The following is a 13,617-nucleotide window of genomic DNA, read 5'->3' as shown; positions in this document are numbered from 1 at the left end:
AAAAGAAAAAAAGTCATATCTTTTGAAAATTCTTCTTGTATATGGGCAGCTCATCATTTCTATTTTCTTCTCTCTCTTGATGCGGAGATAAATAGCATATATAAAGGAGTTTGCTTCAACTGAAGGGATACCGTGATCATATATCAACAAGGAAATATATCCGCAACCCAGTTTGCCTATCACTGTAAGTCGGAGGGAGGCTATTCGCAGGCCTTAAAAGCCATTTACAACTGAAAAATAAAACATAATTCTGTCCAAAATTATATGTGACATCCCACATCGCTCAGGGGAGTGATCTTTAAATGTATATTTTCATCCCTACCTAGCACGAGGCCTTTTGGGAGCTCACTGGCTTCTGGTTCCGTAGGAACTCTGAAGTTAAGCGAGAAGAGGGCTAGAGCAATCCCATAATGGGTGACCCACTGGGAAGTTGCTCGTGCGTTTCCAAAAACAAAACCGTGAGGGAATGGTAAGCCCAAAGCGGACAATATAGTGCTACGGTGGTGGAGTGGGTCCGGAAAGTGATCCAGCCCGGGCCGGGATGTGATATTATAGTTCTATAAAAAATTATTTTAAAATCAAGTCATATTCATATATCATCTTCATCTAACCAAAGGGGCTAAACATATCCGTTTAATAATTTATTTGTTTTAAGCTTGTACTTTAAAATTATTAGTTAATTTAATTAAAATATCGTTATATGTTTTCAAATATAACTGTTGTATTTGAATAAATTATTGCAAAACTGATACTTCTTTGGTTAAATAATGACCTAGTGGATTCCATAGAATTATAACATAGTTATCAGTTAGTGATGAGTTTTTCAATAAATCAGACTATTTTTTTACTTTTAAAACTTTAACCCTGTCTATTAGAGATTGCCTAAGTGACCCTTGGCTCCCTCCTTTCTTTTTTTTTTTTTTTTTTTTTTTTTTTTTTAACCCTTTCCATAGATTGAGCCTCAATTATTTGACTCCCAACTCAATGACGGAGCCAAGTACAATGCTCCTTTGAGCTATGATATGGGGAGAGTTTTCGTTCTTTAAGCTTATAAATATTAAAGGAAATTTTATTTACACCCAATAATTCTCTTTTTACACCCAACTTGAAAATTTTGTTCGGCAAACTTACCTTTTTACCCTCAAATACAAAATTGACAAACTTAAAAATAAATAAAAAAATAAAAAAGAAAACAAACGCATAAACCCTCCCAACCACCTACAATGGCAGTAATCGGACATGATTCCGATTGTCATTACAAAATTTGTCGTCGCGGACCTACTCTTTATCTCATCAATGTTCTTTGTGCTCATCTCTATGGGACTAGATTTTGGTCCGAATACTATTTTCTTAAAATAAAAAAAAATTAATTTAAAAAAAAAGGATAATGAGTGGCAAACCACGGTTATTAATTCCTTTCGGAGCCCAGGAAGACTTATAGAGGCATTTCAGCCCCCTCTGACCACAAGTCTGGCTTCCACACCAGCAGTGGATTTCGAACCCGAGACCTCTACACATTTTTTGTAGTTTCCTTAAAACTTAATGGACCAATTAAAACATAAATAAAAAACTTGCAAATTGCAGCTCAAAAGACCGGTGTGATCCTGCAATTCGTGGAATAAGGATGCAGTCCCAAACGTGGACAAGTTAAAAAGCTATATATGCTTTCAAGGATGAAAAAGCTGGTAGTCATTTGAAATTGGATGAAGAAGGAATTGATGAGAGACCAAAATTTGAGAGAGAGAGAGAGAGAGAGATCAACATCAGAAGCCCTATATTTTTCTGACGAACCCAAATTAGCTCAGGCAACACGATCTCCCGATTTCGTTGAAGGCCACAACCCTCCTCCATTATCATTTTACCTTCTTCTCCACCCTCCATTAATCCCTCTTTTCGATTTCCGGCAACCCACCCAACCACCAACTGGGGCTCTCAGGACCACTTCGACCCACTCATTCGCTAGTTGATAATATCATTCTACACCCATCTTTTTATTAGGTCTACATAAAATTTCCCAAATATTAATCATTTAGCTATTTTATAATTTTAATTGTAATATTCCACTTAGGGAATTAAAATTTTGAATATTAAGGCTGTTTTTGAGGAAAAAAAGAGCTAATAGATGTTAAATAAATTCATCACTTTAACCAATATTATAATTTAAAGGTAATAAGTTAAAACTTTCATACTACAAATGGTTTCTTATTTTATTCACTTGAAAGTTTTGAGGTTAGAAGCTTAGAAAAATAGTATGAATTCCTTGCTTCAATTGTTACTTTCAAGTTTACTATTATATAACTTTATGTAGGCAATAAAAGATTGAAAATTTGATTTCATAGTAATAATTTTAGCTTAACCCTCCCACGAAATAATTAATGGCTACGCCATTATCCCAACTACATTAATAATTTTGGAGGCAGATTCTCTGCTCTCCCACTTCCCGTGCCCTCCCATGCCCTCCTGTTTGTGTGGTCACGGTTAACTTACGTCAACATTTTATATTACTATTCTTTTTTGTCTTATTATCTTTATAAAAAAAAATATATAAAATGTTGACGTGGCTTAACCGTGACCACACAAAATAAGAATTCACGAAAAATAAGAGGACAGAGAATCTGCCTCCAATAATTTTATGCTTGTGGCCCCAAACCCTTTCCATAGATTGAACCTCAATTATTTGACTCCCAACTACTTTAATAATTTTAAGCTTGTGGCCCTAAACATTGAGGATATGTACCTCCACGTACTCCTCTCCATTGTGCATGAACAGGGGTTGACTGTTGAAAATTAAAATAGGGCAGATACAACACCAAATCAGATTACTTTCGAAAATATACACAGAAAAATAAAATAAAATACTGATTAGCAGAGAGTAGTCTCTAAATTGTTTTCGAAATTGAGCGTGGACAATGTTTACCGATCAATCAGAGGACTTAATTTTTTAATTTGATGGAATATTGGGATTGAATTATTTACAAATAATTAACATTATATATTGTTTAGAGAATGGTTATTTAGCAATTAAACATGATTTTATTTGATCTTTAAAGCAACGTGTTTCACGAGCTTTGAGCTTTAAAGCAGACCTCACTCAGTTCACTATCTTGAAGACTCTCCCAGACTCAGACTGAATTTTCTCTCCTCAGTCCTCCCTCTCGTATCTCGATCTCTCTCTCCCAAAGTCCAGGCTGACTGTCACCCCTCTCGATTCTCAGTCTCTCTGTCAAACTCGAAGGGATAAACGACGAAGTCAGTCTCTCTCTCCCTCTCTCTCTCTGTCGAACTCGAGGGGACGAACGATGAAGTCGAACAACTCGAAACGATGAATCAGTCATGTCCTCCATCTGACTCAGACCCATATTTGCAGGGAAGACGAGCTCTGCTGACGGACCCTTTCAGTTTCAAGGTATTATGTTTTAAGGATTTTGTTGGTTTCCTGAATCTTGATCTCTGTTCTGTTCCAATTTCAAATCTTTTGTTGAATTGAATTTGAATTTTCTGTTGGGTATTATTAAGATTATGTTTGGTTGATTAGTGGAACGTTTCATGTAAATTGGGTTTGAATCTTCTGTTGGCAATTTATGAAACATGTATTCTCCTCTCTGAGAACTGGGAGAAGGCTGCGATTCCTGCCTTGTACTGACTTACAGTGATAATTGGACCGGTGGAAAACAGGCCGAGTTAAGTCCAGTTCCAAATCTCAGAATTCATATACCCACCCCAGTCTGCATTTTAAAACAGGTCCGGTGTGGTCTTTATAAATTTAGGCATGGACCGGTAGGAAAAACCAAGATGGACATTCATCCAAGACAGAGGAAAAGCAACAAGAAAATAAAGATACTTAAACTCTTAGTTTCCATCAAAATATGCCAAAGGAAAGCGCGCAAATCTGCACAGCCCTAGCTAGTTCCTTACCATGAAATCTAACCCTTCCACATGCCACTTATTTTCCTCCAAAATAACAAAAGCATGTCCAAACATATAATATTTTGCATATATGTGGATGTAGTTGCAAGTTATACCGCCATAGATGTAGATGTACCAATAGTATCATAGAAATAAATAAATATTTATTTTTTGCTTTGAATTTTCTACAGGTCAGAAGGGGGAGGTGACTTCTGCATAATTCCGGCCTAATGTATGTGCATAATTCCTGCCTAATGTATTCTTAATTTGGAAATTGTCTCACTCAAACCCATATCCTTTGTAAAACCCACATTTAGAGATAGATCATATATGCATACAAACCAATAACAATTTCCAATCAAAATATATGCTACAAATGGCAATTCCAAGGCTTCCCCATATCTTACAGCTTTCAGTTCTTGTGCTACTATCTATTTCATGGGCAGTTTCAGCTTCAGCTTCAGCTGATCATGAGACCTTTGTTGATTGCCTTCTAAACCATTCCCAACCCTCTCACCCAATTGCCCCAGCAATTCACACTTCCAACAATGCTTCCTACTCATCCATTTTGGAATCTTACATCCGAAACCTCCGATTCAACACATCTACAACCCGAAAACCCTTCCTCATCCTCACTGCATTGCATGAGTCCCACGTGCAAATATCCGTTGTTTGTGCCCAAATCCATAACTTCCAAATGAAGATTAGAAGTGGAGGCCATGATTTCGAGGGTTTATCATACGTGGCTGAATTTCCATTCTTCATCCTCGACATGTTTAATCTTCGATCCATCCACGTAGACATCAAATCCGAGACTGCATGGGTCCAGGCTGGGGCTACTCTTGGTGAACTTTACTATAGAATTGCTGAGAAAAGCAAAATCCATGGCTTTCCCGCTGGTGTTTGCCCTACAGTTGGTGTTGGAGGCCACTTCAGTGGCGGTGGATACGGTAATATGATGAGAAAGTACGCCTTGTCAGTTGACAACATAGTTGATGCACAACTTGTAAATGTGCACGGTAAACTTCTCGACCGAAAATCAATGGGAGAAGACCTTTTTTGGGCCATTACCGGAGGCGGAGGAGCCAGCTTTGGAGTTGTGATCGCGTACAAAATTAATCTTGTACGCGTTCCAGAAACAGTTACTGTTTTCAAGGTTCCGAGAACCCTGGAACAAAATGCAACGGACATTGTCTATCGTTGGCAATATATCGCGGATAAGCTTGACAATGACTTGTTCATCAGGCTTATCATGGATATTGTAAATGGTACTACTTCAAATAGTAGTGGAGAAAACAATAAGACTCTTAGAGCTTCATTTATTGCCATGTTTCTCGGAGACTCTGAGAGGCTTCTCTCAATCATGGACAAGAGCTTCCCTGAATTGGGTGTGAAGCAATCTGATTGCAATGAAATGAGCTGGGCTCAATCTGTGCTTTTCTGGACGAGCTTCCCAACCGGGACAGCAACTGAAGCTTTGCTTTCAAGAACACCTCAAGTGCTTACACACTTCAAGAGGAAGTCAGACTATGTCAAAAAACCAATTCCAAAAGCTGGTTTGAAGTGGATTTTTCAGAAAATGATTGAGCTTGAGGCACCATTGTTGACCTTCAACCCCCACGGCGGGAAAATGAGTGAGATATCAGCATCGGCAACTCCATTTCCTCATAGAGCTGGGAATCTCTGGATGGTTCAGTATGCAACAAACTGGAACATACAAGGGACTGAGGCATCAGATCATTATATTGATCTGACAAGAAAGCTCTACATGTACATGACTCCTTTTGTTTCCAAGAATCCGAGGGAAGCCTTTTACAGCTACAAGGATCTTGACATTGGGACCAACCATAATGCTAATGGCATTGCAAGCTATTTGGAGGGGAGAGTTTTTGGCATTAAGTACTTCAGGCATAACTTTGATAGGTTGGTGAATGTGAAGACAAAGGTCGACCCTGGTAATTTCTTTAGGAATGAACAAAGTATCCCACCACTTCCATACAGTCATTATTTAGCTTCTTGTTGTGCATGTTTTTTTTCTCTTGCTTTGGGGTTAGTTATGTACATCTTTAATCAGCCAAAGAACTAAAAAAGAAGAAAGATATTGCTTACAAGGTTGCAATTTGTTAGTACTTAATTATTACAAGTTTCAAGAAAAATCTCTCCAAAAATTGACAAATCAGTAGGCTTTCTGAATTTCACTTTTCTAACTTCTTGTTAAAAAATTTACTTGTTCATTTAAGGACATTCCGTCATTGAAAATTTAGTAGGGACTAATTGGCTTTTTCTAACTTGCTTTGATCAACATGTTGTACCATGTCTCACATTGGAATCTTGATTGAATTATACATACAACTTATATTGAACGATTCTATTACTGATTACATCGTGCCCTTTTGCATAAAATTTCACACATAGTGAATGACACACGTGGTTAAGTTTGAGATAATAAAATTATCTTCGTATGCGTGGCCCACTAAAGAGTGGTCACATGTGAGAGGACATGTTAAAGCATGAGGGGGGCACAATGTCGTTGCGTGGGGATGCGATTCACCAAGCTGAGCCAAACAAAATTGTCTGCCCCCTCATAATAAATAATTCATAATAAAAATCATATTAATTTCTGAGCCTTCGGAGCATCAGCTTCGAACCGTAATCTGAACCCCCCCACTTTTCATGGTGTTGGAGTTGAGCTCCATGGCGGGTGGGTCTTCATCTTTGAGAATCTGGTTGGGGAGCCAAAATGCAAGGTCATCCAACGTATCAGCCATCTGGGTAGTCTTTGAAATAGCTGAGAAGAGCACAAAGAGAGTGAAGTGGAGAAAAAAGTAGAGAGAGAAAGTGGGGTTTGAGATATGGAGGTTTTGCTACTTGGTGAAGGTATAATAATGGCGAAGCCAGCTGGGTTTGATGATCCTACAGAGAGACTTACAGGGACCCAGCATATATGGAGAAGCAGAGGTTAGTGAGAACGAGAGAACAGAGGATGCAGATATCTTTGGGACGATGATAGGCTTTATTGAAAGTTGAGAGGAAGCCCCTAATAAATGACATTAAAATATTAATAAAAGACATTTAATAAGGGGTGTGGTATCCACACATTCTATTTTACTTCTCACACACCCTTTGATAATTTATGTCCGTTGATCTTCTTCGATTCATCCGATCTGACGGTCGAAAATTAAAAAGGTGTGTGTGAGAAGTAAAATGGGATGTGTGGATATCACACCACTTTAATAATTAGTAAAAAAAAATTGAAGCCACTGTCAAATTTGACAGCAAGCTCCTTTGCTCCCATTCAATGTCATGCTACATAGGATTTGGCATTTCGGTTGTAAACAATTAGTGGCGGTTTTTTTTTTTTCCTTCTTATTATAGCTTATGTTAAAAATTTGACATCTTCTTTGAAGATACTCTTAGAAGATCATATATGGATCATTTCTATCTTCTTCTTTCTCTTGATCGGGAGATAAATAGTATACATAGAGGAGTTTGGTTCAACTAAGGTGACACCGTGATCAATATCAATATCTAGTCTACAAGGAAATATATACGCATCTAAATTGGATTTTTTTTTTTTTTTTTTGGTGAAAAAGAAAAATCCCAGTTGGTTGGTAACTTGGTATGGCCTAAGGGTCTTTTATTCCTAAAATTATGAAATCTCCATGTGCCAAAAAATTGAAAAGTTGTCAGCGATGCTGAAACTGTGGCCACTTACTCACTTGTTCCCCCTCCATCTCAGCCCTTGCCATAGATTGAACCTCAATTATTTAACTCCCAACTCCTCTAATAATTTCAAGCTTGTGGCCCTAAACATTTAACTCTTAACTCTTAGGTGAACGGGTTCACCGTTCACGTGCTAAGCCACTAATACAATGTATATGCAGATTTTTTTGAAAATAATTTGTATTAATTGTTTAAAACGTCATAACGGTGATAAACTTGTTTTATGAAAGTTTCTTTCATCAATTATCTCATGTGAACCTCATTTTTTATCAGATTTTGTCAGTGGAGACCTCGCCATTCACATGTGTTGCTTTTATTTTTATATATTTATAGGTAAATTATATAAAACTACTTCAAGTATGGATCGAACCACAATCTCATACCTGAGGTTTTAAACATTGCAATGTTATACCTTATCCTACGAATTCATTGTTATGTCATACTTCCATTAAATTTTCTGTTAACTTTGATTGTTAAATGATGAGACGGCAAATGCGGAACTCGCATACTCACCCAACTAAATTAAAAAATTGATTAAATATTAATAAATATAGAAAATTATGAAAGAAATTGTGGGACCCACCCCCACCACCCACTTTTTCCCCGCTCCATCCTTCTCCTCCCCTTTTTCCCTCTTTCCGTTCCAGAAACCCTCCCCCACCATTTTTCCTCCGCAATTCTCCCCCGCAGCACCATCAACAAAACCCACCGCCATTGTCTCTTCCTGGTACTCGGGGAAACTCTCTTCCTCACGCACTCACTCATTTATTCTCTTCCAATCCTGCAACTCCCAATTCACTGACTACCATTCCCCTCTTCGCCACTCTCTCTTCCCCTTTCGAAAACCCGCCTCTGGCCCAAGATGGGCCCAACGGCTCTACTCGGAAGCCTATTAGACTCTGGTGGGGAATGTACCAGTCGCCGGTGACAAATGCGTTGTGGGAAGCGAGGTCGAAGATCTTCGAGAATCGAGAGGTTCTTTATGGACCCGCCCAAAGACGCGCCGCCGCAGAGTGAGTTGCTGAAGAAAACGCCGTCACATAACAGGACGAAGATTCTCTACAATGCATTTGTTGGTGTTTCGAAAACGTCGTTGAAGGCGAGGAGGGAACCTCGGCAAACTCCAGTTGGTGTTGCGGGAAATTCCTCTGATTCGGGCCGGGTTGGGTCGTTTGTTGTACCTTCTGCATGCTCAGGTCTGCAAACTCCAGTTGGTGTTGCAGATTCGGCAGATCAGACCTGAAATCGAACCCAAAAACGGTTCGCCTCGAGCCAGGTGCACGGGTCAACGGAGGTGGAGTTCCAGGTGGTGATCTTGTTGGATGGTTAGACATGGCTTTGTCAAGTGAGAAACAAAGCTAGGTGGTGCGCTGAGGTTCGGCCATGGCTGCCTTTTTTCAAGTAACAGTCAATTGAGAAAATTTATCAGAAGTTTGACATTGTAACAAATTTATAATTAAGGAATGACATTGCAATGTTTAAAACATGACGTATGAAATTGTAGTTCGACTAATAGTTGAGATAATTTTATGTAATTTATCCTATATTTATTTATGAGAAATGTTATTGGCACTTCAAAAATCTTATTCTACACTCCTAGCAAATTGTATTTTTTTTTCTAAATATAAAAAGTTTGGAAGTGTAAAGTGAGAATTTTGAGGTGCCAATACAATTCCCTTATTTATTTATTAATTTTACCATTATTGTTCCAACCGTTGTGATTTAAACCATACTAGCCTCTCTGCACGCACTAACGTGCGTGCGAGAGGCATTTTTGCATCACAGGCGCTACGCGCCCCAAAGATGTGTTGTTTTAGATATTCTTATATTTCTTAAGTGATTATTTTATAAATTGTGTTTGTGTCCATCACAACAATTTCTTATTATTTTCAATTTTTTATTATGTTCAATCATCTAACTTAGTCTTTTTGCACCTGCCCATTGTACCCAAAAATGAAATTTATGAATTGTACACTAACCAATCCACCGTTTTTTTCTTTTTTTTTTGCTTGCTAATTATTATGGTGTCTTTTTTTTTTGTTTGGCTGATAGAATTTGATTTCACGAAATGAGCTATGCTTGATCATTATTATGACTTTGGTAATTAAGTTACTCAGTCTAGTTAGAATTTTGTTATCTCCATCAGTACCATTTTATCCTTATATATTGTACAGAAGATCAAGAGTTAGGTTCCTTAAACTCTCATATAAAAAATAAAAAAATATGCTTAATTATTTAATGTTGTATAGAAAATATGAAATGATCAATATATTTTGTAACATGAGGATTAGTGGTTGTATTAAAAGGGTGCACAACAACATTTTTTTATTATGGTGGACAAAAAGGTATTATGGCAATATTTGGCGTCATTCGAGCAGGTTGGCAGATCATTTGTTCAATGGTTGTGTGAATGGGATAGTTGATGCAGTTAGAGGAGTGAGTACATAATTATGGGTGTGCCATTTTGGGTTGGGACTGAGATGTTCAACATTAGAGCATGGGCCAGGCTACGTAGTTCCAATTGCTTGAGTTGAAGAAAGGTTGATGAGATAATGGTGTTACCGTACAATCATCCCATCATTCCAAAGTGATAATGGTGTTATCGCATGCCATGTTGTCATATTGCTACATTTGTTGAATAATTTAGGAGCATATATTCCATCCAATTTACACATATGTGAGTAATCTCTCATACATTTTTTACGATTTTTTCTTTAAAACAACAACGAAGATAAAATGGGAAAACATATACTATTTATAAATAAAAAAATATGAAAATATGACATGTAATTTGATTTCTAAATACATATTGACAACATTTAATGTCCTTAAATCAAAATGTTTCAGATTCATAAGTTTTCAATCAAAGTTATAGGCTTGCTAGGGATGAACTCCTAATATATGAAGCAAAGCAAAATATGGACAACATGTACATATGTAAACATAGCGCCTACGTGTGAAATCAAAGCCATGCTTGCCACCCATTTGCTTGCACTTGATGCTTTAGATTTTCATGGTTAATCTGCAAGCAATGATGATAAAATAAGAAGTCTAACTATAATGCACAATCCCAACTATAAAGATTGTAAGCAACTTAACCTAAATACCTTTAAGTTTGACAATTTTCTCATGGCAATACTTTTACTCCAGTTACTTGTACAATACTGAAAGATAAATATATTTGTCAAGTTTGAGGTAACAAATTGTAACCATATTTAAAAAATTAAATAATAAGAAATATTACCTTAATCTTGTACTTCAACCTTTGTACTTTGAGACGGGTGTGATGCTTGTAAAACTGACAAAAAATGCAATTTTATTTATATTTGAAAATTGAATGCAATTTGAATTTATAGTATACTTTTGTATGAAAATAAGAGAAGACTTACCGTATTTAGAAAAGTTGTTTGGCCACTGTTAATCTTTTTTCTGCATCCATAAATTGTTTTATTTTATTTTATAATTTGAGATAATTAATTTGTAGAATGATATAGAGGATGGCATTAAAAATAAATAGGTAAGAAATGGTGTTGTACCTTATTTGTTGGACTTTATTCCAAATACGTATGATCTCAGGAGTTGTTGAAGGTTTTAATTCTTCCACAGTCTTTTTCATGCGCCACCTATACATTGAAAGTATATATAATGTTAGATTTCTTGTAACAAATTTGTATATAATTTAGTCTGATTATCCAGATTAGCCCCAATTTCTAGATCCCGGTAGTTTTGGAAGGCCTCTCTTGGGTTCTTGGAGACATATGGAGTCATCAGGTCAAAAAACTTTCTTGATAATTGAAGGTACTTGCTGGCTGCCTTAACACCTTCCTCTACCCATACCGCATAGTATTGAATCAAAAATAGATTTCCAGCTCTGTGAGGGGACGGAGTAGCCGACTCAGAAATCTCGCCCATTCTTCCACCGTACGGGTTCCAGTCCATCCAAAAATTGTCTATCTTAATCATCTCCTTCCATAAGGATTCTATAACTCGTTTCGGAATCGGTTTCTTCACATAGTCAGACCTGGCTTTGAAGAAGCTTGGTTGTCCATTAGTCCTGTTGAGAAGAACAGTTATCGGAGTTCCAAATGGGTAATCAGCAAAGAACACTTTGTTTTCAATCCAGCTCATTTCGAAACAATCTCTTCGTTGCAAACCTAATTCGGGCAAGCGCTCCTTTACCAACGGAAGAAGCTTGTTAGTACGTCCCAAAAAAAGACCAATGAATGATACTTTCACAGTCTTCTTTCCCCCGGTGCTGTTCACTTGTAGTGGCCTTACTCTGATGAAGAGGTCTTTAGGCAGCTGGGGTGCTACGTATTGCCACTTATAAACGACATCTGTAGCCCCTTTCTCTAAGGTTATTGAGACGTTGAACACAGTCACTTTAGCTGGAACCGAAACCAACTTGAGCTTCCACGAAAGAATGACCCCGAAACTAGCTCCACCGCCTCCTCTAATAGCCCAGAAAAGATCTTCTCCCATTGATTTTCTATCAAGGACTCTACCATCTGCAACAACTATCTTAGCATCGATAATATTATCGATGCTAAGGCCATATTTACGCATCAAAGGGCCATACCCGCCGCCACCAAAGTGACCACCAGCACCAACCGTTGGACCAACCCCAGCAGGAAACCCTAGAACGTTGCTTTTCTCAGCAATTTTGTAATAAATTTGGCCAAGGGTAGCTCCGGACTGAACCCAAGCGGTCTCCTCCCCAACATTAACATTAACGGATTGGAGTTGAAACATGTCAAGAATGATAAAGGGTACATGAGACACGTACGACAGACCCTCGTAATCATGGCCACCACTTCGGATTCTGATTTGCAATCCTTGCTGTTTTGCACATAGAACAGTTGCTTGAACATTGAAATCGTGCTTGGCTGCTACAATGGCCAAAGGTTTTGGAGTTGTGGATGTAGAAAATCTGCGGTTTTTAATACGGTCCGACAGAACAGATTGAAAAGAGGTGTTTTGAGGGGTGTAAATGGCTGCATGGATTGAGCTGGTAGACTGAGATTGTTTAGAACATTGCAGAAAGTCATCAATATTGACAAGTGGATCTGAAGTTGCCCATGAAACTGTGACGACTGAAAGGATTGAGAGAATGGCGAGTTGAAATGGAGAGCTTGGGAAATCATTGTTGTTGATTTCTGGCAGTGTGATAAAACAAACGACTTTGGAGTATTTATAAAGAAGCCAATGCACCAAACTTTGACTCCGTTTGTGCATGGTAATTAAAATATCAATCAAATTTCATTGAGCAAAGGAGTTGATGTGTGGCGGAGAATTCAGGTTTATCTGTTACTTGTTTGGTGAGAGAATCTGACTTAATCAAATAATACAGGAGGGTGCGGCCAATTTGGCCACAAATTTTTTTTCTACGCAAACACAAAGAATATGGTCCCGTCCATATATAATTATATATGGTCGACCCACCCAAAAAATAAAAGCGTATGGTCCCGGCCAAAATAACCTTTTCTCTTTTTTTTAATCTATATGTACCTTGAGAGTTGGGATCATATATAGTTAATAAGATTATAAACTAGTACAAGATTTTAGGGGAACTTCGTTTTTTTATTATTATTTTATTTTATTTTTTATTTATCTGAGTATCGTAACAGAGGGCCTTGAAATTATTATTCTTTTCTTTTTAGTTTTATAGTTTGGTAAAATATGGGATTGAATTATGTTTTATGAAGAGAAGAATCATAAATAGAAAAGCGTCTAGGGTAATCAGTAAAGGATATAGGTCCAGTTGAAGAGCTTGTTGGGCACAAGCAGGAAAAGAGTCGAGCCAAATACAATTCGAGGATTTGTGATGACCTAAATTAGCTAAGGCATCAGCGGAAAATTGGTTTCTCTAAATGCTTGGACATTTAGGTTGAATTGCCCTCAATTTAACAAATTCATCTCCACCAGTTCCAAAAGAGAAGGGCAATTGGATCAAGTGCAGCAGCCCGTTGGACTGCCCTTGCAATAATT

The 13,617-nt window shown here is 37.5% G+C and overlaps 2 protein-coding genes across 2 annotated transcripts; one reads left to right on the top strand and one right to left on the bottom strand.

The window, feature by feature from the left end:
* Window positions 1-3,092: 3,092 nt before the first annotated feature.
* On the top strand, window positions 3,093-6,062 carry LOC137726645 (berberine bridge enzyme-like 8). Its single transcript, XM_068465584.1, has 2 exons — window positions 3,093-3,406; window positions 4,098-6,062. The coding sequence occupies exon 2, from the start codon at window positions 4,274-4,276 to the stop codon at window positions 5,990-5,992; it is 1,719 nt and encodes a 572-aa protein (XP_068321685.1). The 5' UTR covers window positions 3,093-3,406; window positions 4,098-4,273; the 3' UTR covers window positions 5,993-6,062.
* A 4,962-nt stretch (window positions 6,063-11,024) lies between these two features.
* LOC137724632 (berberine bridge enzyme-like 17) lies at window positions 11,025-12,864 on the bottom strand. Its single transcript, XM_068463382.1, has 2 exons — window positions 11,166-12,864; window positions 11,025-11,058 (listed from the first exon to the last, which is right to left on the bottom strand). Exon 1 carries the CDS (start codon window positions 12,862-12,864, stop codon window positions 11,278-11,280), a length of 1,587 nt encoding a protein of 528 aa, XP_068319483.1. The 3' UTR covers window positions 11,025-11,058; window positions 11,166-11,277.
* Window positions 12,865-13,617: the final 753 nt, after the last annotated feature.

This window comes from Pyrus communis, chromosome 2 (assembly GCF_963583255.1).
Source record: "Pyrus communis chromosome 2, drPyrComm1.1, whole genome shotgun sequence".
Classification (NCBI taxonomy): Eukaryota; Viridiplantae; Streptophyta; class Magnoliopsida; order Rosales; family Rosaceae; genus Pyrus; species Pyrus communis.
This window is presented reverse-complemented; position numbering and strand designations above follow the sequence as displayed.